General features: G+C 34.2%; 1 protein-coding gene across 14 annotated transcripts; it reads left to right on the top strand.

Annotated features, from left to right (window-relative positions):
* br (broad) lies at positions 1-27,740 on the top strand. Of its 14 annotated transcripts, none has more exons than XR_010334490.1 (7): positions 6,136-6,533; positions 8,295-8,496; positions 10,201-10,389; positions 11,303-12,029; positions 14,539-14,607; positions 22,785-23,057; positions 23,166-23,408. XR_010334490.1 is itself a non-coding variant. In XM_008199004.3 (6 exons), exons 2-6 carry the CDS (start codon positions 8,311-8,313, stop codon positions 23,462-23,464), a joined length of 1,470 nt encoding a protein of 489 aa, XP_008197226.2. In that variant the 5' UTR covers positions 1-226; positions 8,295-8,310; the 3' UTR covers positions 23,465-27,740.
* Positions 27,741-27,834: the final 94 nt, after the last annotated feature.

Consider the following 27,834-nt stretch of genomic DNA (forward strand, 5'->3'; position numbering starts at 1 on the left):
ATTTGCCAACCAAATAAAAAGTGGTCCTGCAAGTTTAGGGGTTTTGGGACTTGAGACCATCATTGTGATGTTAGAGTATTGCTAGACTATCTGGCGGGTTAGACGCTAGTGAGTGCTTGCTGTCTTGATGGTGATGGACCTGGCGCTCCTACACCTGGTGCACCCCTGAAGATGACCCCCACGCTCTAACGCCTACGGTCCCCGTTCTTTTTTTACTGCAACACACGTAAGTCCCTCTACTCATTTTTGCATTTTTGCCATTTTTTCCACAAGGAATTTTGCCCAAAATCCACCAACATATGGTACGAAATTTCGCGAGGCTGCACTGCATAGATAAGGTCACTTTGAGGGTATCCAGCCTTATCAATGTTTTTATTTGATAAAATGGGTGGCGAAATTATTGCCATAAATTAATAAAAAATTGCGAAATTTTTTTCAAATATACAGAGTGTCCTTGCATTTGCAAAAATCGGCGACCTCACATTTTCCCAGACTTGACTCATAAAGAAATTATTTAAACCAATCACGTGACTGATAAATGCTGTTTACATGATTTTTAAGATGTAAACACTAAAATGGCGAAAATAATTAGCACTGATTAGTTAGCAGGATTCAAAAACTTGCCCACCACCGAATTTATTTTAGCGCCCATTGAATCAATTTCGTATCTTTATTTTTTCTAAACGTAGCGCAAACGCCGAATAATTGTCTATTGATGCGTTTGATAAAAATAATTGTGCTTTAACACTCGTGAAATTGTGGCAAACTATTCTAAATAAATGTAAATAGAATGGCGTAACCGCCAACACGCCAGCAGCAGGCCACGAAATTAAAATTTCGTGCCATCATCAGGAAGGTGAAATAAATGTTTTAGGAAGACGATTAATCGACTCATCTGTGTATATTGTGCAGCGTGCGCAATTTCTAAACCTTTAAATTCTTGATGTTGTTTGTTTTTTCGGGAAGAGAGGACGACTTCGGAAATTGTTTGCCAAATTTCAATATTGAATACGATAGGTTCGAGTCGAGTATTTATGCCGTGGAATAAAGACGACAACTTGCAAACGCTACGAAATCGCGCGAATTAATTATTCACGAGGGGATTCGCGCGAGCCGAATTTTCCATTTTCATTAACTTTTTTTTATTGGGCGAAAATCACCAATTTTGGAAAAAATCCAACAAAATATGAAATTCATTCCAAGTTCGTTCGTTATTTATTTATTTTTTTAATTTTTATTGTATTAAATGATTTTTAAATAATTGTTTCACAAATTATGCTGCCTACAGAGTGCTTCATGTGATTCGCTTCTTGAGTTTGTGTTTTCACGCTAATTGGTAGCCATTTTTACGCTGAAGGATGGGAATAAAGTTAAAAAAAATATATTACTTGCCAAAAATCAGCTAATAGTTTCATTTTATTTGTTTTTGAGTCGTTTTTATGCGTTCTTGACTACTTGATTATTGCAGAATTCGTCAAGTTTCTACATAAAATAATCTACTTGTATTACAAATTAGTTTCAGTGCCAAAAATTATACTAATTATATAGTTTCTTTATTTTTTATTTTAGTTAGTTGGTTTTGTTACGTCACGTAGTCTACAGGGTGATTCATTCATGTTTGCGTCCTCGACATAAAATTTTATTATTTATTAGACCGCCAGATAATTTTTAATAACTTTACGTTCAGTTATACAACGAAAAAATATTTTAACGTACATCTTGTATACAGGGTGAATCAGCTAAATATATTTTTGCAATACCTCAAAAACTAACAAAAACTAGAATTCAGCGTTCGCTATTAAGTACCTAATGGTTTTCCCTAAGTATGTGAATTTTTTCAGATTTTTTCCGCCCTCTTTTCTAGTTACAATTAATTAATTAAAAGTATTAATTCAATAAAATCTTAAATTAAGTATTAATTAATCGAAATTTTATGCTTCTACTGTAATTTTAAATCAATGATGTTTTCAAGCAATAAATTTTAATAAAAATTTTGCTAGTACAAAAATTACGTTAATTTGAATTTAATTTATTTTTAATTAATAAGTTTTTGGGGCTAGCAGTGATTTTTTACGATTTTTTTCACCAAACTGCATTTAAACATCGCTTGTTGTTAGATACACAAAAAAACAATTATTTGAAACTGCTTAATGGTACTCGTAATTAATTTAATTAATTAATTAATTAATTAATTTTACTTTTAAAGTATAAAGGAAAATACATGGTATTTAATGACAATCGCTGAATTCTGTGTGATTATTAGTTTTTAAAATATAAAAAATATACTTTTATTAGACTCACTCTGTATTTTCATTGAAAAAAATTCTGTTACCTAATTAAAAACAATTTCATTCGGCAAATAAATATAAATTAAATAGTTAATGTTTTTCTCTGTGTATGGGAATTTTTTCAGAATTCTTCCACCTTTCCTTATAATTAAAATTAATTAATTAAGAGTCTCAGTTCAACAAAATTAAAATTTAAAAATCAAAATTTGTTGCTTTCTATTGCCATTTTAAAACACTGATGCTTATTAAATGATGTTTTTGGGCAAAAAATTTTATAAAAATATTATAGTATACAAAAATTACGTTTATTTGAATTTTTAATTTTTTCTTAATTTATACGTTTTTAGGGTTAGCAAAGTTTTGTTGCGAATTTTTTTTCAAAAAACTGCATTTAAGCATCGATTGTTGTTAAATGACACAAAAAAATACATTTTTTAATAGTATATACTCGTAATTAATTGAAAAATTCTCAAGAAAAGTCACAGGCATTAATGGAAAATACTATTATTTTTTATTAGTTTTTATAATATAATAAAATATACTGACGTCCCGCTGGTAAAATTGGCTCAATTTAAAATAATAAAACTGAGAATCTACAGGGTGTTTTGACAAGAACCGCTCCTGTGCGATTGTTTTGTGGGCTTTTTCCGGTTTGAATTTCCTGCTGCGAACTCCGGAAGCCCTATTGTGACTTACAGACGGCCAAAAAAATTGTGTTTTTTTGTTTCATCAAAATGAGTGCAGAAAGCATCACTTTCAGCCCTCTGATGAAAAAAATCATCGCTTTTGTCAAACGTGGCCCTCGCTGGAGCTTCCTGCAGCCATAAATCCTTCAAATTTTTCGTTTCTTTCCACTCGCATTTACATTTGTAACACAATGGTAAACTTTTTCCCTTGGAACGGTTTTCACCAAATTATGGTTAAATTAATTAACAAAGATGCACCAAATCTGCATCCAAGTGTGAGAATTGCGGAAACGAGTTCAAGACGTCATGAAAGCTGATCGATTGGGCCGTAATTAAGAATAAAATAAAATAGAAATTGGTCGCGTCATGTTCTCGCTTATCTCCTAGACTAAACGTTGCATCGGCACGAATTTTTCTCCGGCGATAAAAAAAATAATCCAAATATTTATAATGCGAGTGATAAGGCGGCGTGTGGAAGTTGAGTTGTAGGACCGGCTCCAGGGGGTGGTGGAGTTGTCGCGTGTTTTTTCCCTAACTACGAGTAGGTTCAGGTAGAAGTAAACAGACGGAGGGGGCGGAGGGGCGCGGATACAAACAGGGATGCTGGAAATAAAGATGAAAACATTGCAGGTTTTATTGCGGTATTGATTATAAAATCAATAAAATATGGCCCGGCGAAACGAAACGGGAAAAATAGCTGATTCACACAACTGTATATTTATTCTATGAGAATTAAAATGTTCATGCGCAACGCAATAACCTCTACCCGCGAAGAATGTAATGATTTTTTGGGGTAAATTGGAAGGGAGGTCGAGGGAGCCCTCATTAGCATAGGCGGCGACAATTAAAAATTGCCAACTCTGTGATCATAGATCACCGGAATCGATAACAACGAATTTTGGCTAAAATCAACACGCCTGCGATTACTTGACAGGTGCATGACACCCGACACGTGAGGGTGACACGGTCATATCCACATTTTTGTTTTAATTAAACTAGAATTCTTATTGGTTGATGCCTAAACAAATGCCGCAAAAATATCATTTTTGACAACAAGAAGTCAAAAACAGTAGGCAATTTATTTTTAACAAACTTTCTCAAGATGATTTTGTTCATTTTCTAAAATACTTAGAGTACCTACATCTTTTTTTTAATAATTTCTCGCTGAATAAAAAAGTGTGTTTCAAAATAGCATTATGTTTTTGACAGTCACAAACTGCTAGTCAAATCACAAAACATCCTCATATCTTAAGTAATTAAATAATCAATAGCACTAAAATACATATTAATTTTGATAGAAAAAAACGTTTTTGTAACTTTGAATAAATATTAGAGTTTTATTATTATATACTGTTCTTGACAAGTGTCAAATTTAATGAAAAGCATGCGTTTGAGAAGTTTTTGACACATTTTTAACTTTCTATTTGGGATGTAGAAGCATACGTTCGAAAAAAATATTTTAGAAAAAAAAAATTAAAACTACGAAAATAATAAAATAATTAATATCAAGACCACACGTTGACTTATGTTTTTGACACTGACAAACTACGATAAACTGCTTATCATCTTAAATATTTTAATAATCAATTGTTTTTGACAAAAAATTGTTTTTTTTAAGTTTTATTAACCAGATATTACTGTTTTTGACAATTGTGGCGAATTTTATCAAAAACTTTGAAAAGATTTTTGACACATTTTTAATTTTGTGTTCGTAAAAAATATCGTAGGAGAACATAAAAACTACTTAGTCAATTTTTCTGTTTTTGACAACTTTTTTGATTGTAAGAGCAATTTCGAGAGCAATTTACGATTTGATATTGTTATAAAATATTTCAGTTTTGTGGGAAATTGATTTGTTTTTGTCAGTTTTTGACACAAAATTCTTATAACTTGATCTAAAGTCCACATATTTTATGCAATTGTCAATGTCAAAATCTCCTCACGTACGAGATCCTAAAATCTATAATTTCGGAACACCTGTATCAAAAAAATCAGATTTTTGATTATGTTAAATGTCACAAAAGTGGCAACAAGCTTAAGGAAATTTTATTACAAAAGGCCAGAAATTAAAACAATAACTTTTTGATATTTTGAATATAATTTTAATAAGCCTTTGAATATTGTTTTATTCTGACTTATTGGTTATTTTGACTGGTGTTTTTGACAAAAAAGTTACCAAAAATTGTCGTAACAACATCATATTTTTTTTAGTTATTTTTTAATAAGGTACTCAATAAACCCACGTGTTATAGTTATGGATATAGTTTTGACAATGCTGTTTTAATTAATTGGTGTTTTGACTTGTTTTTGATAATTATTGTTATAATTCGTGTTCGGAGTAGGTATAAGCCGTTAAAACAATATTTCCGAACAAAAAAATATGAACAATTTTAGTCAATTACTAGTTGGTAAGAAATGTTTTCCTATGTTTTTTAGTTTTTGACAACCCATAATACGGTTTTTAACAATTTTTTGCATTTAGAGCATTGATATCTTTATGAAATATTTGAAATAACCTTGAGATTTGATAGTTTTTGCCAGTTTTTGACACAAGTTTTGACTTCTATGATCATAAGTGTTTTTGACTGTTTTGGCAAAGCCTGCTTGTCTGCGTCTTGCTTGTGATAATCCGCTAACTACTTAATCTTATCAAGATATCGCCGTCCTGCGTCCCAGCCCACTTGATCTTGCACCTGGTCCTTTTAGTTTCGCCAAAATGCAAAAATTGGCCCAAGGTGCGTCTTTTCCTCTCGTCAAAAAGTTGTCGTTATCTCGTTGTCTTGAAGGAAAAAAATTCGCGCTATCTCTTATTTGTTTTGAACAAAATTGAGCTAGGTCAATGGTAACTAGATTACGCTGTAAACTTTTTCGTAATTGAAGCATACGATAAGGTTTATCATCTCGCGAACGCAGTGTTATCAGCGAATTCGGGCGTTAAAATATCTGGGGTTGTACGAGCCGCCCCTGTCGCGGCGAATATGCAGTTTTGATCTTTTCTTTATCGTCAAGTCGCGAGCTGGTGCAAAAAATCGAAATTTGGTGCAAATAAGTCGAAGATGTGGTGTGGCGACTGTATGTGGGAGTGTTGGGTGGAAAGCGTCGGGAAATGGTCGTGTCGGAGGTGATGCAGGGCGCAGATTTGGTACACTTCGATTTTTTTATTTTGACATTTTTAATTGCGGGCCTGTACTCGTTATTCTGCGCATTTTCATTCGTCGCGGGAGGGGTAGGCGGGCACGCACTATTTTTTAGTGCCGGCTTATTACAGCAGATGTCTCATAGCCATGTCCCAATAAAGAATAAGCGGCCCGTCATTTTTTGCGCGCTTGAATTTTTAATATTCGCCCGAATGTCGTGACGTACTGACGTCGGCCCGTGCACAGTGTGATAACAAAACAGTTCGCTTTTCGTATTTTGGCGGTCTAGTGTGCCTTGGAAGACGCTTCTGACATCTGTGCATCGCGACGCACAGTCGCGAAAATGTCCATGTGAGGAGGAAAAAATGGACGCGCCGAAAAAAAACACACTCAGAGACATAAATGACCCCGAATTTTAACAGGTAAAAAGACCAAAAAAAATTTAATCCCCCCTCCGCCCCCCACAAAACGAAAAAAAAAATTCCGAAAATATTAATCAAAGACGGCTGGTTATTATCACCACAAACCTGTCGATAAAAAATCATTCATTATTGCTATTTCCTGATGGTGGGATAAATCGCACAACAAAACACAGTCGGCCCTGACCGACGCCGGTCGTCGCGGCGCTTTCCCTTTCCGCGTATTTTTTGCCGATGCCATGTTTTCCCCCACCGCTCGCAACTATCCAATCAAATTTTTTTCTCTAATTTATTTTTTAATGATTGAGCCGAGACGCGAACCCATCTTTCAGATATCTGTATGCAGTGCTGCCAGCTCTACCCGTTCCTACCAAAATTTATCGCACAGTTTTAATGCAAATTAAATAATTTTTAATTTCGAAAATCGCAACTTTTGCTCCTAACAACCATAGTTACAGTAAAACCTCCACAATCCGAACTATTTATTGCCAGATTATCTTATTAACTTTTTTCTTAAAATAGTTAAATTGAAATATTAATTAAAAAATATACAGACTGTTCTGTAATGGACGTCCATCAAGTCACCTATGAAATTTTAATGTCAAGTGTCGCTGAGTTTTTTTTATAGTGATAGATTAAACACAAACAAAGATGCAAAAAATGAATTGTTAATCAGAAGATTTGACAGAAATGATAACATTACAGGCTATAGCACTACAACGATTTTTGAACAATGTGTACAAAAAATACCGGGTGAACCTATCAAAAGTTGCTTCCAATCTGACTCCTAAAATAAGCTTAAAATTTAAGCAAAGTTTGCATAAAAAGAGCTCCTCAAAAAGAAGGTTTTTTATCATTGAAACGCCAAATCAGATTTTGTTTCAAGTTACTTTTTTCTAATTAAAAAAATTGGACTTTTATTTCTTAGCAACCGTATTCATTTGTTACTCTATTATTTCCTAATTTATCGGATTTTATTAATTGTCGTACTTACTAGTTTTGTATTTTTTTTACACCCTAGAATACAATATGGTGCTTTTTTTCAATAGGTAGCTAGGTCTAAATTTAAGAAAAGCTAAAAACTTAACTCAAAAAGAGCTGTATCTTGTGATGAAACGCCAGACAGTTTTTATTTCATAGGAATTTTTTACTCAGCTGAATGTCTGTTATCAGTACCCAAGACATGATCCGCGGTTTTTTAATCACCCTGTATAAGATTTTTTTTTGCGCCAGTTTGGTGATCGATAAAACACAACTGATAGGACGAAAAAGCAAGAAAAAAACTTGATTGGTAGAGATGATAACATCACAAACTATAACACTACAAGGATTTTTGCACAGTCTGTATAAAAAATACTGGGTGAACCTATCAAAAAATATCGGATTAAAGAGGAATACTTGTTATGGTTATGGCACTTCTTGTTTCTGTTTGCCACAGTAAAAAATTGGTTATTTTTTTTTAAATTGGCGCCAGTTTGGTCGCTACCTAGCAACGCCGAACCGCCTGCCCCATCTGTGTTTTTCCGTGCGAATTTTTTTGGCGACATTTCGCATTGTTTATGTTTGAAATAGTATTTATAGAACTTATCTCTTGCTTCGTAAACCCCATAAACAGTTAATCAGCGAGTTATCTCTTATAATGCCGGTTATTATGGTGCTTGTAAGTCGCCTTTTTTACCCTCACGGGGAGGTGTGACGTAACCTCACTTTCCTCCACCGGGGGTCCCCGCAATGTTGGAAAATCAAAAATTTTGCTTGTTCCAGGTGAATAGTGATTACGATGGTAGATACACAACACTTCTGTCTGCGGTGGAACAATTACCAAAGCAGCATCACATCGGCTTTCGAGAATCTCCGGGATGATGAAGATTTTGTCGATGTTACGTTGGCCTGCGATGGAAAAAGTCTAAAAGCTCATCGTGTTGTTTTATCGGCTTGCAGTCCCTATTTTCGGGAATTACTTAAGGTGAGACAGACGCTGTTGATTGACTCTTGAACTGTAGATTAATTTTATATTATTTACCAAATAGCAAAGTTGATTGCAAGCTTGCCCTTGAGCTTTCTCTATCATCCAATAAGTATTTAAATATTTTCGTGCGTCAAGATCTAAAAAACACCAGTCGAGATGCATACCCAACTATTCAATGCTCCTTATCACTTGTTTATCACTATCTTTCGTAAAAAAAGTGAGTGCACTTATTATTTTTTTTCAAAGTAACGCCATTGTGATAAGATTGCTATCACTCCGATGAGGACCAGACTTTACATAGAAAAAAAAACGCTAATCATATTTTTTCCAAGCTAATTTTAATCATCCTACTGAAAGTTTAATTTATCATAATTCATTGCATTTTGCCGATAAGTTTTATCTAATAAAAGATTAACACAATTCTCGAGTGGAAAAAAATGTTCGAAAATAGATAAAAAACATTGTTGCAATAATTGATTTTTCAAATCTATTAGATAAATTTATTTATTCTCAAGTAAGCACTTCCAAAAATACTGTTTGTGCAGTTTGACCTTAATTTTTATTTGCGATTTTTATCGTTAACGAAAAAATCGATGTTTTAACTGCACTCAATAATTCATTATCTTGTTCATCTGTTTTCCCATTCAGTGTTTTTCGCGATAATTTTTATTCCATTGCGAAAATTTGGAGGTCGGTCGTTTTTTATCGTAATTTCAATTGTGTTAACTTTTTACAATCTCAAGAATTTAGAAATTCAAAAAAGAAGAAAATAAAATAAAAAAGTTATTAGGAGTAGTATACAAAAAAAATTGTTACTGTGTTTTTGTTTATTTTTTAAGTTTGTCATTTTTTCATGTAATTAAATGTATTTTCATGTAATTAAACAATTGCCGCTTATAAAAAAATCAATAACAAAAAGATAACGCTCACTGAGTTATTTATTATTTTTTTTGTACTTTCTTTAATTATTTTTTTAATTTTTACCACTACTACTACTAGTACAGTCACGATAAAAAATGACACTTCTGCATAAATTTTAACAAACAGGTTAGTTTACAAATTGTAGAGTTAGTTTACACAATTACCAGCTAGATTATAAACTAGCCAGACGTACACATAATTCACGCTGTACACGATTCAAAAAAAATGTGGCTTTAGGGGTGTCATTCGTTTTGATTGTGACTGTACAACTAAATCATTGAACAAAAGTGTCTTTTGTCATTAAAAAGAATAACAATTTTTGACTATTTTTTTTGAAAAAAAATAAAAAATAATTTTAAATAATAATTAAAAAAATATTATTTTAAAAATAATTTAATCGTCACGAGACCAGTCGATCGATCCTATCACCTCATTAATACTTAGTAATTCTTATCGCCGTTTAATAGAATAATGCAAAAATACAGCAACATTCTTACATAACGTGTTGTTGGCGATAAGTGTCCCGATCTAATTAATTTAAATAAAATCAACTGGAATAAACCTGCCATTTATTTACACGTCCAAGTCACTCCGTTTCAGTGTCTGACCCGTAATCGCGTTTTAAATAAATAAAATATTACTAATCCTAATAAAAATTATCGCAATGCATTTAATCAGAACTTTATCTGGTGTTGTGTTTGGACAGCGCACATATTTTTACAATATATTCCACTTTTTTATAACGCATGATTTAAATTGAATTAATTTTTTTTTTGTTAGTCTACTCCTTGCAAACACCCTGTGATAGTCCTGCAAGATGTTGCGTGGACGGACTTGCACGCCCTCGTCGAATTTATCTACCATGGCGAAGTCAACGTGCACCAGCGGTCTCTTTCGTCGTTTCTCAAGACGGCTGAAGTGCTCCGGGTCAGCGGGCTCACCCAACAGCACGGCGACGACCGCGAACAGGTCAGTAAATATCGAAAAATTGACATTTTAATAATGTAGGTGGACGCGAAATCGGGCGCCGAACGCAAAATTGGAAAACAAATTGAAACGGGATTGGAGATGAAAAAATTAACGCGGCGCACGGTGATCAATATTTAGCGAAAAATTTTCATTTCAATTAATATTGGATCACGAAGGCGTGTTTTTCTCATACTTATTACGAATTTTTGCAAAGTGTGTTGTGTCAGGCAACCAACAATGCGCCGCCGCGACGATCAAGTTGCCTAGCTTGCTTGCTATTTTACGACTTTAAAATTGCCGTTTTGTGTGAAATTACGGCAACAAATGAATTATTTAACAGACTGGATTGGTGTGTTTTTGTTACAGTTGTGTTAATTATGCGGTGGTTCAGGTGAGCTGTTTGAAAAAACGTCCAAATTTTAAATTCGATAAAAAGACGTTCAATTAAATTTTAAATTTTCAATTAAATCCAAAGCAGATGTTCATTGTCGCCGTTTTGCAGCTTTTAAACAAGTACCCAAATAACAAGTCATGAAGTACAGCATGTTATTACATTGAATTCTTTTGAAATTGACGTGTAATGAGGTATTAAAAAACCAGGAAAATTGCAGCGGATTCGGGCCTAAGACGTGGTTTTTTTGGTGACAGATGTTGCGACCGGTTATTGATTTATTTGATACATTATCCATCTGCCAAAAATAATTTTTATTTTTTGGAATAATTTATCGTGTGTCTTCGATTAATTATTTTTACTAATTGGTGTAATTTTTTTTACAACAATAAATATTTCACTTTTTTTTGTTTTTTTTTTAAGTTAATATAATAATAATTTTGAATTAATTAAGGTTTAAAAAAACATTAAATTAGAACTTAATGTGGGTTTTTTTTCAATTTTTTTTCTTTCCTCCAACAGTTGGCGCAAGTACAAAGCCTGGTGCGATCTCAGCAGTCGACACCGACGTCGAACCACCACCCCAGCTTCACCGAGAAGTTAGTGGAGGACGCCCTCTTCACCTCCCCCTCATCTCCCCCTCACGGCGCCACCGTCAACCAGCTCCTCCGTCGAGCCGCTTTACAGCACCGCCGCGAGCGTCGGATATCCTCCGATCCGGAGGGCGACCACAAGCGGCCCCGTCCCGACCACATCATCGGCAACAACAACAATAACGAACTGAATCTATCGCACACCCAACCGCCCCAAACCCAACCGGCGGACTTCTCCCCAAGCGCGATGAAAAACAACGCTCTTAATCTCAATATGAACTCCTCGACGACGACGACGCAAAACGAGGCCAACAACGGCATCACGAGCACTGAACGGGAGAATTCGCCGTGTTCGCCGTCGCCGACGCTCAATTCGCGCCTGAACGAGGAGAACGTGAAGAGCGAACCGATGGAGCTGCTGTGTAGTACAAATCAGGAAGAGAATAGTAACGACTCGGGCGATGTGGCCAACGACAACGGGCCTAATAATCTACCTCAAGGGCCGCATTCTGGGAGTTCGGCTGGGGACCATGATGAACACGACAGTCCGATTGGGCCCTATCTTACGCCGTCGGAGAGCAAGCTGTTTGCGACGGCAGCGGGAAGCTTCAACTTTAGTATGGCGGCGCTGGCGGCGGATCCGACGGGACTTGGAGGTTAGTTGGCTTCCTAGATGCTTTTGGAAAAATCTATCGCTTTTCTTGTACCAAAGAAATAAAAAAAAAACGAAAAAAAAAAAAATACAAAACGCATTTAAAAAAGGAGAAAGGAAAAATAACAAAAAAAAACAGAAAAAAAATTAACCACATAAAAAAGCGTAAACAAGTCAAATTTATTTATTATGTCACTTAACGAAAAACGAAACAAAGTAAATAATAAAGAAAAAACTTGACTTTTAGATAAAAAAATTCGGAAACAAGTCAGTTTTTTTTAAATAGTGAACTTAAAAATAAAATTTTAAGTGTATTCTTTATTCCTACTTGCGTTTCCCAGTCCTTCCTTTACAGTATTCTAAAAAATCTTGTCATTGCGTATTCAGACAAAGGACGAAATTAGGAAAAATTAAGGTCTTAAATTATTTTTTTGTTTATTGCTTAATTTTAGAAAATATTAAAATTTGCAGCAATGAACAAATAATCAATTAGTAAGTAACAATACAAAAACGATAACGAAACTTTTGTTCTTTCTGCAAAATGCTAATTAACTTTTGTTGAATTGTTCATAATGTTAAACTAAAAAAAAGTTTTAAAAGGTAAGTCGGAAAAACTACAAAAGTAACCAGAAAATTATGTGTTTTGTTTATTATTAATAATAAATCAACCGCAGGGAGCAAGAGGAAAAGATAAGTATTTCTAAATTTGATTTTAATTTAATAAAAAATTTTAGTTGGAACTAATTATGTGTTACCCCACATTTTTGATTTTTCTAAAATTAATTCTAAAACTACGTGGAAAAACCGCAAAAAATAACATTTATTATTATTATTCTCTTCTTGTACCAAAGAAATAAAAAAAAATAAAAAAAGAAACAAAACATATATGACATGACAAAAAAAACTATAGATGAAAAAAACGAACTAAATCACATATTTACTTAAAAGAGAAAACGAAAAAATAATTTTAATAAGCGCATTAATTCTTTATTTTTAGCTAGAAACTAGGAAAAATTAGTCTGAAGTACATTTTTTCGTTTGTTATTTCCTCAATAATACAAAAAATTTTGCTTTACGGAATTCAATTAAAAAAAGTAATAAAAGGTAAGACGGAAAAACTACTGCTAAAGTAAGAGTGTAACTAGAAAAAAAAATTATGTATTTTGTTTATTAATTATGTTGCTTCACAATTTTGCCCTTTCTAGAACTAATTCTTTGACATTTTGTTTGTAATAATCTTTGAAACAATCTTGGTCTAACAAAATGACGGATGAAATAATTGAGTTTCTATTCTTGTGATACAAAATAAAAAAGGAAATTATGAGAGGAAACAAAATATATTACACAGAAGAAGAAAAAAAAATATATTACTCCTAACTACGTGGAAACGCAAACAAATTACATTTACTTAAAAATTGTAGCGAAAAAGTTCAATCTGATTTGATAAATATGAGGAAATAGAAAAAAAAAAGAAAAATTTAGAAGACAAAATACTGATTGGATAATTTGTGTGTTGTAAATTTCGAATGAGACTTACACGCTAGTACAAGTTTTCTGACTAACTGTGTGAAAATATTGGCTTTTTGTTACAAAATCTTGTACTTTAGAGACAATAATTAACCAAACGTAAACAATCCAGATCAGATTCGGACATAAAAGTGTAATTATTTTCGCAGTTGATAACGCGCCTCTCCCTACCTCGGTTGAAATTCGCAAAAAAACCTCACAAAAAATTCTCAAATGCAATCACAGTCAAATTGTTTCTAGGTGAACTGAACGGTTCGTTAATTTTAAAATTTGCCACTGGTTCTGATATTTTAATTTTAGTTTAATTCGAATAAAAAATTTTCATTGATGTGTGAAAAAAACATGTTTATACCTAGATTTTTTCATGCTTATTATTAGTCTTAAAAAATGCTTGATGAAAAACAACTTTCTATTCTCAGACGCTCTAGGTTGATGTAATTAATGAAAATTTTAAGATTTTAGAATCTAATCTTAGTTATCTGGAAGAAAACTCGTTAAAATCTGTCGTTTATTTTGAAAATTCAACCAAAGTAGTTCGGCGAAAAATGGTGGATGCGCCGGGCTAACATATAGTTTTCTATTATTTTTTAATTTTATAAATTTTTTGACTGTTGTAACTTTATTAACAAGTGCCTTTTTGTCGTTTCTCTTATATTTTCTGAAAAAAATCACAGAAATAAGGTAAGAAAGTGTTTTTTGCGAGATATTTTTTTCGCCCATCTGTATGTTATTTTAAGTATTAAACGTTCGTGGTAATTTCGAATTTATTGAAAAAAAAAATAATAATCACGTATTTTTTATTGCTGCCAATTAGAGAAACCTGAGAACGTAAAATTTCTTCTTTTATTCTCTTTTTAACGTTCTTCTTTTTCTGTTTCTTATAACAGTGAACTGCTCAACTAACCCTCCGACTAACAAACTCGACCATCAGAAATGTGCAAAGGGCCTGGCAGTTGACTGTTTAGTTAACTGCGTTTAAACTCAAGTTTTGTTTTTTCCAGGTTTAAATCAATCTCTGCAGGCGAACGCTGACAGTCTAGCAGGCACTTCACAAGGTAAGAATCGTTGTTTTTCTCTATTTTTTCAAAGAAATCCAATTTTTGGTTTTGATTAACGCTAAATCAAGCTCCCTCAAGCGCCACTTTGCGGTAGCTTGATTGCGACGATTCGTAACAATAATCAATAATGACTAGAAAAAAAGTTACGACTCGCCCAAATCGTTAATTTGGTTTTGTTTGGAAAAAGTAACGCTATGGGCCTTCAGTGTGTCTCTTTCGCAAGCAAAACCCGATGAAGAGAGCTTCCGAAATGTTCAGTGTCTTGTGTGTGTGTGTGCGTTCATCTCACCCCGTTTTTGGCAGTTCTCTTTGTCTGTACTAATGTTTATGTTTGGAATGTCTTAACAATGTGTGACTCATTGATTTGATTTCACGTTTTCTTATTTTTGTTAATTTGTCCCTGGTCTGTTTGTGTTGTTTACTTTCATTGCGTTTTGTTTTTGTCATTATTTTTCTGGGGAAGCCAATAATAGTAATACAAAGCGAAAAGAAAAAAGCCAGAGCTTAGACACGAATTGAAATGCGCGCCTCACCGGCAGACCCGTTTCTTGTTTTGTTGTAAATTTGATGTACTTTAGGCCTGGTCTGAGCCCCCCTCCGATTTTTGCAGAGTCGTCGGGGGGCGGAAGACCGGGCAGGACGGCGTTTTGCGACATTTGCAATAAAACCTTCTCACGGTTTTGGTCCCTCCAACGTCATCTATCTGACACGCACTTTTACACGCCACAAAATCTACAATGCAACGTTTGCGGAAGGTCGTACAGATCACGGAACTCGCTTGTCAGCCATCGGAGTCAGTATCACAGGGAAGGAAACGAGATCAAATTTGAGAATGACTGCTTCATCTAAAACTAGCGCCCGGAAATATAAATTATTACTCTAGGATTAGAGAAAATGACTCATTTATTATTCTCTCGATAATTGTTTGCTGATTTCATTACGAATTGGGATTGTTTTCTCTAATTCATCGTCGCAGCAATTGAAGAATGTTACGAAACGAAGATTATCAGCAAAAATTCGGCGGATTTTGAGTGAACGGGCTAACAGAGAGTGTGATACAGTGTGAGATATTAAATAATGGTCGGACGCAAGAGAATTTTCTGGTTAAATAAATTATCGTTTTATTATGAACATTCGGGACTGAACTTTTTTTGTGTATGTCAGATTTCGATGACCAACCTGTTACCAACCTGTTTGTCACACGCTTATAGAATTTATTAAACGGTCATCTTTAGAGGAAATTTGATGTTTTCTTTTAAATTTGTGATAAAATGGAGGCAAATTTTTGGTTTGGTTTGTTTGGTACAGGATGTTCCAGAAATAATTGAATCAAAAACAACTAAATAAGTCCGAGTATTTTATTTGAAAATATAAAATTTTTTGGGAAAAACAAATTGCGTGTATTTACCTATCATAATAATTACGTACACATATTATCAACGTATTTTCTTCGTATTTCAAGAATTACGAACAATATAAGTTCGATTATGTGAATTAAGTAAAACCAGAAGTGTTTATAAAATCGACAAACTTCAATTCAATTGAATTTAATTTTTGTTGAACTGTTTATTGCGTAACTAAAATTAGAAAATAGTAACTGGTAAACAACGAACTAATTAATTAGTAGTTAAAAGCAAAATATTTAGTCACTTTAGGTTGTTTATTTATTTTAAGAATTTGCGAAGATAAAGTCAACGATTTTTGTCAAAATTAGGAATTGGTTAATTACTTCATAGATTTTTTTTACTACAAATTAAAATTTTGTCGAACGTTAAAACGGATAAGGATTTAGTTACGTTTTTTGGTTTTATCATATTTGAAATTTTTTAATCTTTTTCGTATGTATTTTCTCATTTTTCTTCTGTATTTATTCGATATTTTAACCTACACTTTTATCACTATCTACTGATTTTTATCGATTAAAAACTTACATGTCTATTAATTTTGCTACTCGTAGTTTTTATATTTTTTCTTTAGAACACTCAGCGAAAGATATAGTTCTCCAATATGTTACTCTATTACTCTATAGAATAGTGTGTATAATTTTTTGTGGTTCACTTAACTGAATAGTTCACATAATCGAGTTTATACTGTTATTTATTGCACGTTTTTTCTGAAACTTGTGAGAGACTTGGATTTTTTTTTGCGCCAAAAATTAATTCATTTCGCGAAATTATGTCGAAATGGGTTGAAAAAATATCATAGTCTAAATTATTTTACTGCAGCCAATTTGAACTTATTTATTGAATTTTTGAGTTAGAAACTTAGTAGTTTTTTTTTTTTAATTTTTGGTGTCATTTGTTATTATTTACCAGGAAATGTTGTGAATAATTTGTAATTATTAAAAAAGAGCCTTAAAAAGCAAAAATAGACAAAACAGGATAAAGGACTTACAGACCATTTCAGCAGTCGTCTGTTCATCACTCACTTTTTTAAATTTCTGTATTCAGTAAGTTGTATTAATTTATTAAATGTTTTTTTTATGAAAAACGGCATAAAAAGCGTAAAATTAAGTAGCATGTGGATTTTCACAGACGTTTTCTAATTTCAAATTAATTATTTTTTAAATTGAAAATAAGTTTTTTTTATCGAATAATCAGAAAAATTTCAAGCAAACTAAGACATTGAGCATAAATTATCTAAAGTGGTTCACTGTATAGAATAGTTTCTAATTTTTTTATTGTTTATTTAACTGAATAGTTCACATAATCCAGCTTATACAGTAAACTTATTAATTTAATAAAATATTTTCTATGGAAAACGACATAAAAACGTAAAAATGAGCAGCATGTGAACTTAACAGAGGTTTTTTAATTTCAAATTAAAAATTTTTTACTCTGAAAATAATTTTTTTTAATCGAATAATCAGAAAAATTCTAAAAATGCAAACCAAAACATTTAATAAAAATGAGATAAAAGAAATGTTTACTTAATTGAGACCTAAGTTGTTTATTCTTTAAAATAGTGTGTAATTTTTTTATCGTTCATTTAACACAATTGAGCTTATACTGTAATTTTTGTTACGTTAATTTTAGAAATTTGGGTCTTTATTCGCTAAAAACTAACTGATTTTACGAGATTATGTCGAAATGGGTTAAACTAATTTAATTGACCTTACTTTAGCCATACTCAAGTTATTTATAAGCTTCAGTTTTTTTACATCTGACGTGATTTTTTCTTATCTACTGCGAAATTATTGAAAAAAAAATGCAAAAATTGATAAAATATCAGGATAAAGGACTTACAGAAGACCATATTTTCACGGAAAACGGGAAAACGGCATAAAAAGCGCAAAATTGCATCCGAGAACGAGTAGCATGTGGTATGTGAGATTTAAAAAGGTGTTTTAATTTTAAAGTGAAAATTTTCCGAATTGAATTTTTTTTTAATTATTTCGGTTATTTCTGGGCTATTCTGTATAACATTCGTTGGATTTTTAAAGCAATGAAATATACCATGGTAGACATAAAAAACTACCTAATGGAATTCTCGTTAAAAAAATGGTCAGAAATTTAATGATACTCGCTGGAGATTGTAAATTTAGAGAACATTAAACAATTGAACTTTAATGATTTTTGAGTTTGTATCAGTTTTTTATGTTCACTGGTGGGACAATAGCCAAATTCAAACCCTCTGTTTTATTTAGTAAATAAGATAAATTATTTCATGGTATACTAGAAAAAATTGCTTCATAATAGTTAAATTCTTTTGCCGGCCTCTTTTGTGATTATTTCTTTCCCCTTTTTTTGTATTTCTCATTTGCGTGTCCAGCAGAGTTCATCATATGACGTCCGGTGTTTAATTTTTGGTTGAAGCATTCCAAAGTGACATTTGTACTGTTCGGGTGATTCGGCGTCATATCGGTGAAGCAAACGTTCGCGCCAAAACTTAGATTAGCAGACGCGTGTACATAAGCTTAAAAACACAGTAAATAAATAGAGAAGCGGCTGAGAGAGAGGCTAATGGGGCCCCTTTTCTGCCGCCAGGTGGTGTGGACGAGTTCCGATGTCAACCCTGCAACAAAAGTCTGTCCTCCCTGACGAGACTGAAGAGACACATACAGAATGTGCACATGCGCCCCTCCCGGGAACCAGTCTGCAACATTTGCAAGAGAGTATACAGCAGTCTAAACTCACTCAGAAATCACAAGAGCATTTACCATAGGAACGTTAAAAATATCAAAACGGAAGACATAATCACGCCGCATTCGTTCTATCTCTAAACACGAGACTTTACACTTTTTTTAATTTTTCCGAAATGACGTACAAATGACGGCCGAGGGCCGGTTCGATGGTCGAAGCACTCGAGCCTCGAACCGTCTCGATCTCCTCCTAGAGCGTCTAGCTTAGCTTGAAAAAGGAAAAATTAATTTAAGACTTGCTTGACTTTTGAGCGGGGGCCTAATTCGGTGTTGTGTTGTTCTCGGTGGCAGCTAGAAGGTTGAGTCTTCCACTTCCACTGAGCGCCACCCATCGCTGTGACGTCTGCGGGAAGCTCCTCAGCACCAAACTCACTCTGAAAAGGCACAAGGAACAACAACATCTTCAGCCGCTCAACAACGCCGTGTGTAATCTCTGTCACAAAGTGTTTCGGACACTGAATTCGCTTAACAATCATCGCAGTATTTACCATCGCAGACAAAAATAAGAACGAGGTTAAAGACAGTCACCTATGTTAAGCCCCCGCTGCATTACAAGTCTAGCGGCAAGCAAACACACTTGTAATTTTACTCATAATGGAGGTCCGGTCTGTGCAAATATAGGGGGCGGCTTTAGTTTGTTAAGTCTCCATTATTCTGTTGAGTCCACGTTACATTCGGTTCATTTGGCTCTGTGATATTTTTTGTTGGAAATCGGCCCAGGAGCTGGCGATTTTTACCACCCCAGCCACCAAAATTGCGACCAGTTTTATTTTACTTGGTGGTTGGGATATTGGTGCAAAATTGGCCGTCCGTGGACGAGTTATTTAAAATTGTAACGCGGATCGAAATTGACAAAATCAAAGCCTTTTTATAATTATAATCGGTGAAAGGGAATTCTTCCATTTATACATATAATATACAATATTTAAAGAAGAATATATTAGAATAATATATGTTTATTTATCTCTTTTCTTTATTAATAATGATGAGTTATGCTCTGGCTCGGAGCGTAGTTTGTATTTCTATGAGACGAAATAAATTGTTGTACGAGAGACAGGACTTGAGTTTCTTAAAAGACTGAAATTAGTTTAAATGATAATTTGCGGTATTCTTTAAGACTGAGTATATTTTGACTGATTTTTTTGGTAAGAGAGATTGGCAACCCCGTGAATTGTAATTTGGTCCTGTGTAGTAAGACATAGAATTTTTTTCATTTTTTTGCATTTACGCATGTTCATGTTGTTTGATGCAATATTTATCATATTTTATGTACTGTTGTATAACCTTTATTTATGTTTAAATATATTTTTACAATTTGCAAAAGCAGCTTGGGTTTTATTTTGCTTGTTTCGTGAGCCTTTCCCTCATTGTTTATGTGTTCGAAACCCACCCCCAACACGAGAGTGTTGCCACCAGGAGACTGTTGTTTCTGCGTGACCCCGCCGCGCCATCATTCGTCCGCCCGATGACACGACGTAACGCATGGACGGGATTTTCGAGTTTTTAGTTCGGTTGTTGACGGTGCGTTTTGTCGGGCAGCGGGGTCGTGGATAGATTAGGTTTGGGGCGCGGCGGAGCAGCTGGCAGACTCTTTCGTCGAGATATGATAATGTGTGTGGAGACGATCATTTAACTAAATGTGTCTGCGAACAGTAATACTGAGTTCGCGTGGGCAGATCGCGAGTGTGCTAGGCCGAACCGCTAAATTCGCTGCTATTCACAAACACAACAAACATCTCGCAAAACTAATCTCATCAAAAATTGCGACCCCTTTGAGCAGAAAGAGCATATGTCCGATTTTTTGTGCTCTAAATGTTTTCAATTTAAAAGCACTACGGGAAAAGTGATAAAAAATGAAGAAAGATTGAAATATTACTCGGTGAAATAACAACTTATTTATTTTGCGCCTTAAGTTTGTCATTATTTTTCAGTGCCTTTATTTTGTCAATTTATTTATTCGTTTATTTGTCACTTTTTTAACTAATGGACTTTATATCGGTATTGTTACTTAAATGAATGACCATAGGTACTGTACAGGATGTTTCGTCTAAATCCCACATTAGACGTATTGGTAGTTCTAATAATGATAATCATCTGAAAATTTGTATACAACCATAATTTCTTAGGTCCTGCTCAGTGAAAATATTTTCAAGATGGTGACACTTCCGGTTATACCGGAAGTCGCTATCAACTTCCTTATTTTAAATGGAAAGCTATATTTTTAATGCATTTTTGGATTACTTGAGTTATTTTAAGGTAGTTTTTATAAGCTTTCCCTATACCTAAATTTAGCCGTTTACGAAATATTTAGGGTTTTATTTTTTTTGGATTTGCACCTTCCAGATCAAAAATCGATAACTCTGCCATTTTTTTTTGGAAATATTTTTTAGCTCATTTGTAAGAGGAATCCTTTGGTATTTTCATATTTCTAAAAAGAATAACAAACCCCAAATGTTTAAAGTTGAGTTTTCAGGACTTTAAGCACCCATAACTCAATTTTTTCAAATGAAATGCCACAAGTTTTATTTCATTAAATCGTAGAGAATTTAATTGTGCATCGATCTGTATTAGCATTCCCTATACTTATGTTTAATAGTTTTTAAGTTACAATAATTTTTTGTTGGAATTGAGAACTCATTAGCCATCATAGATTGCCATGGAAACGAGAGACTAAATGTAAGAAATTGAAGTTTTTTTAAATGAATTTATTTTGTTTTCACAGGACGGACAACATCATTTTGAACAGAGTTTGTCGTTTTTTTAATCAAAAATGTTTTTAAGGCAAACTATGCAAAAATAACTGTGGCTAGTAAGAAATTTTCTACAATGTCAAAAAAACCAACATAACTTGAAAATTGTCACAGATAGGTATAGGGAATGCTAATACAGATCGATGCAGAAAAAAATTCTCCTCCATCTAGTAAAATAAAAATTGGGACATCCCATTTGAAAAAATTAAGTTATGGGTACTTGAAGTTGTCCAAACTTAGCCTTAAAATTTTTGGGTTTATTAACTTTTTTCCCAATTTTGAACACACCGGAGAACAGATATAGGCTTTATCTTTTCATTCTCCAAATATATTTTCAAAATCTCAAAAATTAAGAGAGTTACCGATTTTTTAAGTGACAGTTGCAAATCCAAAAATTTTCAAAAAATCTTAAATACCTCGAAAACGGTTAAACTTAGGTATAGGGAAAGCTGATAAAAACAGCCTTAAAATAACTCAACTAATCCAAAAACGCAGTGAAAAACAGCTTTCTATTTAACACACGAAAGTTCGTAGCGACTTCTGGTGTCACCGGAAGTGCCGACATGTTGCAAATATTTTCATTGAGCAGAATTACACGAATTATGGCTTAGTGCCAACTTTCAAATAAATTTCGTTATTAAAACGTTCAGTGTGGAGCACACTACTGTCACAATCAAAAAGAATGACACCTCTAGAACCGCAGCAATAATTTTTTTTGTAAGCTAAAGGGTTTGTTGAAATTTATGACCCGAAAGATTTTAGTTAGATTCTTGCTATGGGGACCGGTGGACAGGGGTGTCATTCTTTTTTATCGTCACTGTACCTTCTTTCACTGTCTATCTTATTGTACAATTTAGAAGATCTTTATTGATGTTACAAAAATCAAAAATTCCAATTTTACAACTTAACTTTTTGTAAAATTTGCATTATGTGACTTGGACTAGTTCTACTCTAAGGGGACAATATATCAAGATTTTCTCTTTATTTTTTTCAAGTATTACCTCGTTGAATGAACACGATTAGGTACAGTAATTCGAGTTTCGCTTTTCTAAATTTTTTTGTAGTTTTTTGAAAATGTCAATAAATAGTTGTGATGTTTTGTTGTGTTTGTGGAGTAATTGAGTGTAAATTTAGCGATTGAGATCCCTAGATGTGGCGGCCTTTGCGGTCGGCAGGCACAGTAGCCAGACAGAAAGATGACGAGGGTCGGTCTTACGGGCCGTTGTCTGCTGGTGGCAACACACGCGGACCAGACCAGAGCGAGCTTGGTTTTGCTGTTGCAGGGGCGTCGCCCAAGAAGGTGTTCACGTGCCAGCTGTGCGGTAAGGTGCTGTGCTCAAAGGCGTCCCTGAAGCGGCACATCGCCGACAAGCACGCAGAGCGCCAGGAAGAGTATCGCTGCGTGATCTGCGAGCGCGTGTACTGCTCCCGCAACTCGCTGATGACGCACATCTACACTTACCACAAGTCGCGGCCGGGGGACATCGACATAAAGTTCTTTTAGCCGCCGCTGTGCCGCCGCCCGGCCGCCGCCGCCGCCGCCACCGCCCCTGCAGGTACCTGGTGCCACCCACCCGCTTGCCGCTGTCTGTGTAGTTGAGTTGCTTGCGCCTGCATGCGCCTCGGCCGCCCCCGGCCGCCCGTCTGTACCCCGGCTGTTGCAGGCTCGGTGCGGATGCCGCCCCCGACCTCCGGAGGCATCAACGAGCCCCAGGAGTGCCCCTACTGCCGGCGCACCTTCTCCTGCTACTACTCGCTCAAGCGCCACTTCCAGGACAAGCACGAGCAGTCCGACACGCTCTACGTCTGCGAGTTCTGTCACAGGCGGTACAGAACCAAAAACTCGCTCACGACGCACAAGAGCCTCCAGCACCGGGGCTCCAGCGGGATGCTCAAACGTCTGCTCAAAACTACGGCCATCAAGAGTGTGCTGGGGACGCCACAGCAGCCGCGCCTCCAGTGAGCCGCCCCCCAACGACTACCGCTGGCCTAACTCGAACCACAAGTACAAATCACCCAGAAGTATGTATCTTTACAACAGCCAGAGCCACTTATAGTTTTTATACTTGAAAATATCATACACATATTATTATTACCACCTAACTGTCCCTCATCACCACCTCTACTCCTTCTTCCTGCGACATATCCAAGCCATATCAGCGGCGACACAGCCAAATGTCTGCGTCAATTGTCTCTCACATACATGGTTCTGTGTGTGTGTTGTACGTCTGTGTGTGTATCGTGATCTGCCCAAAATATGCGAGACATTCCCAGTGTTACTGTGATTCAGTTACATTCTCTTTCCCAAACATAATCACAACGATGGCAAGCCGACCAAACACAAACATTCACCGTTTTTTCAAAAATACCCTCATTTCGTAAAATATTAAGCCAGAGAACAGCGGTCAACTCGTAACTTTTTTGTAATTTAAACAAGTAGATTTTTGTTTTTTCAGTTTTTTTATTAAATATTTACTATTTCTTCGCTTCAAATAATGGGTTTGTTCAGTCACGTGACTTGGATTTCTTAAAATATTAACGAGAAAGCAGTGGTGAAAGTCTTAAAAAGATCACACTTTTCTTCTTTGCAGTCATTTTGATAACTTTAAAGAGCTTGACTTTTGTGGATGCTTAGATTTTTTTACAAATACTTACTAATTTTTCCAAACCATATTGAGAGAGCAGTAGTGAAAGTCTTTCATTGCTGCCATTTTGATAATTTTAAGGAGGCTCAAGGCAGTAGCACAGTATCACTTTTGTAAATTTTTGTATTTTTATTTATTCTTTTAAATATTTACCATTTCTGCAAATCAAATTCAAAAAATTCACCAAAATTAAGAAAACTGTTAATTGGTTCGTTGAAGCCAAGAAAATGAATACATTGAAGAAGATTTTTTTTTCAATACACAAACAAGTCTCGATTTCGTACCAATTTTTGAAAATATTTAAATCTTTTAGGTGTAGAAAATAGTACTGGAATAATTCTTGGTCAAGTCTTGGTTCAACAGAAAAAGTAAAAGGTTATTTGTTGCTTCGTTATTTTGGTAAGGAATTTTAAAGAGAACGGTAGGAGTTTCTAGGCCATAACTGCTCTGAATCAATTTCGAAAATTAAAAAAATATATTTCTTTAAGCTAAATTTAAAAAACCGTCTTATTATTTATTAGTTCTTTGCAACCATTTTTAAAATATACTATTTTCTTTCATTTTACGTATTGATTTTTGTACGTTTTTCAGCAAAATTTTGTCACACAAGTTCAAAAATTTTATTTTCGAATTTTTGTTCATACGAATTTCTCTCAGTATAAAATACTTTTAGTCAAAACAAAGAAATTGTAATTAATGTTCGCCATTTATTCGCATCTGAGGTGAAATCTCGTTCGGTGAGAAGGTCGGCCCTATAACCGGTTTCTAGTGCCTGATTTGTCCCAGGAATGAATAATTTGACCAATAAAAGATAAAAATTACCTCCTACCTGTTTATCTAGCGCACAAAAAATTGCAAGGTGTTTGCCATTGGATATCGACGGGCTGTCGCACTCCCAGCTACAAAACAGGCCAATCACAAGCGTTCAGTGAGTAAAAACTGTTGATTGATTATTTTATAAATGTCGGCCAAACCATCGGGAATTTCACGATTTTCTAAGGAAGTTTGAAGATTTTTATTACACTTGGTTTCAAAAATGCAACACCTTAGACTGATGTAATCGTCTAGAGATATAAATTGTGAATCGTTTAGATTTTGATTTTCGCAATTATTTAAAATATAAATACTTTTGATTTAAAGAAACAAATATTTTAATTAATGTTTGCCATTTTTTCGCATTTAAGGCGAAACAAGGACGCTGATTTTACAAAAATTAAATTAAAGCCAGATTAAAAAAAATTGCCACTCATTGACCAATGGCATCCCAAAAAATCAATGCATAGACCAGTCATTGCTTCTCTGTAGCAATTCTGGTAATGAACTTTAAAGAAGTTCGAGTTTTTTTCTACTTTAATCTTTGTTCCCTCTATCTATAAAAATTGATATCTTTTTTCAAAATAATATCAAAAATTTTGGCTTCAGTGACATTTTCTGAAAATATGAGCCCAGTTTCAAACTTTTCACGTGTGGAAAATTGCAGCAGTCATCTTACATAAAGAAAAATTTAAAAAAAACATTTGCTGCTTTTTCATAGCCATTTTGAAAATGAATGGTTGGTAACTCTGAACACAAAAAGTAATAGTACAAAGCATATCAACAATCAAAATCAATAATGCCGCCACATGTTGGCCAATAGTACCAATGGGTTCAGTCACGTGACCCATTTTTCTGGCCAATCAGACCACATGCAGCAAGTCGTTGGCCAATAGTGTCAATAGGAATAGTCATGTGATGTCTCAGACAATTGCCGTTGCGGATCGGTTTTTTCGGGGGAATCCCAAGTGTGTAATTTGTAGGGAAATTTAGCGAAGGATGAACTTCAGTGCCAGTTTCTGTCCGAATTAGCCGAGTCGCCAAATAATTAGTTAAAAAAATTTTTGAACAGTAAATGTTTGTGTGGTCGGTTTCCCGCGCGGCCGTTGGCGGATTTCCGGTCGCGCGCGCGCTCAAATGTGATTACCCGAAAGTGAATGATGTAGTGTATAAAGAAATCTGCGGCAAAGTTTAAGAAACAATTCGTGTTGACCTGTATGTATTTATGTTACGATAATTTAAACCTTGTGCTAGTTAGTTGGTTGAGACTAGGTACAGGTTAGCCGTGAGTTATTTCACAAATTTACATATCTTTCCAGGGTTCAATTGTTGTAAATAATGTGCCAATGATTGCATTTGTTTAATTATTTTTAACGCTAGTTATGTATTAGCTGTGAGATTGGTTGTATGCCCCATTGGAAGTTCACTTATTTCGCGAAGCGACCACTTTTCCGGTTTCTGTTTCGTTGCTCTGAAAAGTGAGTGAATTTTGAATGATTTCGGTTAATTTTTGATCTGATTAAGGCACGGTTTCGGCAACCGCTTGCATGTACCATTTGACTGTATATTTAGTGCTGTGACTAAAAGAGAAATTCGAGACGTTGTCTGATTAGGTTAAAATTTTATTTATTTTCGTTTGTGATACGGTCGAACCAAAGACGTTTTGAAATTTAGTTTCGGAAAATGTGAAAAGGAAATATTTTTTTAAACGTGCCATTAAAATTAACGTACAAGACGATTAGTTTCCGGTTATTCAATTTCGTAGTGATTAGCGTAGAAGTAAGTTGACGATATCAATGGTTTGTTGAAAACAAAGCATAAAATTATTGCATATCTATTCATGCCAACAATTATTGTAATTGTGCGAAATTTAAATTATATGATATATTGATGAAGATATAAATTGAACAGTATTAAAATTTGTACCTAAAGGTAGCAGTTTAGATATTTTATAAAAATTTTAAAGTTTATCTTTCTAAATCGATATTTGGTCTGTACAAGAATTATCGTAGATTTTGTTACTGAATGACAATTGGCGTGAAGTAGACTAGTGTATGTGGTGTTAAATTGTACAATTTAGAAAAAGAAAAACACAAAAAAATACTGCTAAAGTCAATCGTTTCGTTTCTTTCAAAGTATTTTTATTGTCTCAACGGTTGGCTTTACGAGAAACGGTTTAGAATTAATCTGCACTGCCCCAGGATGTCGGTCATTATTTGGTTCCGTTCCCTCATAATATGCAACAAGATGCCTTGACACAGTACAACAAGAAAAAACTACAAGCGATGAAAATTACTGTAATACCTCAATACTCAGACAAAATCCACAGATGTACTTATATTGTATCGTACTAGGCTAAGATAACATGAATCGTTAGCTTTTAGATCATGCTTTATAAGTTTTCCACTACATTCTACCAATTCTCACCCTCTAGACCTCATATCACCTACAATAAATATATCACTTGTTTCACGCAATCAGATTATATAGTTTTTTAACAATCAAACGTGAAAATTGATAGAATGTACAGCAGCAGTGTATATTTTCCATTTTTTCTCTTTTATAAGCGTTTGGTTGGAAGGGTAATTCAGTTCTTGTAAATAATGACGATGCTTGTGGGAATTTTAAGTTAGCCGCTACAAATCATACGGATGCTTCCATGTTAAGTTAGGAACTATTATTTTTATTTAAATTTTATCATTAAGGATAACTTTTGTTAATAAACTTATGAATATATTATGATATGATTGTTGGTGTAATAAAATAATTAAAATTGCAAAACGCGTTTCACTCCCACCTCACCACAAACCAGGGGTTTTGTATTTTGCCCAGTTATTAATGTAATAAAAAATTACAACTACCAGTGCGTTTCATT

This window comes from Tribolium castaneum, chromosome 6 (genome assembly GCF_031307605.1).
Source record: "Tribolium castaneum strain GA2 chromosome 6, icTriCast1.1, whole genome shotgun sequence".
In the NCBI taxonomy this organism is placed as follows: Eukaryota; Metazoa; Arthropoda; class Insecta; order Coleoptera; family Tenebrionidae; genus Tribolium; species Tribolium castaneum.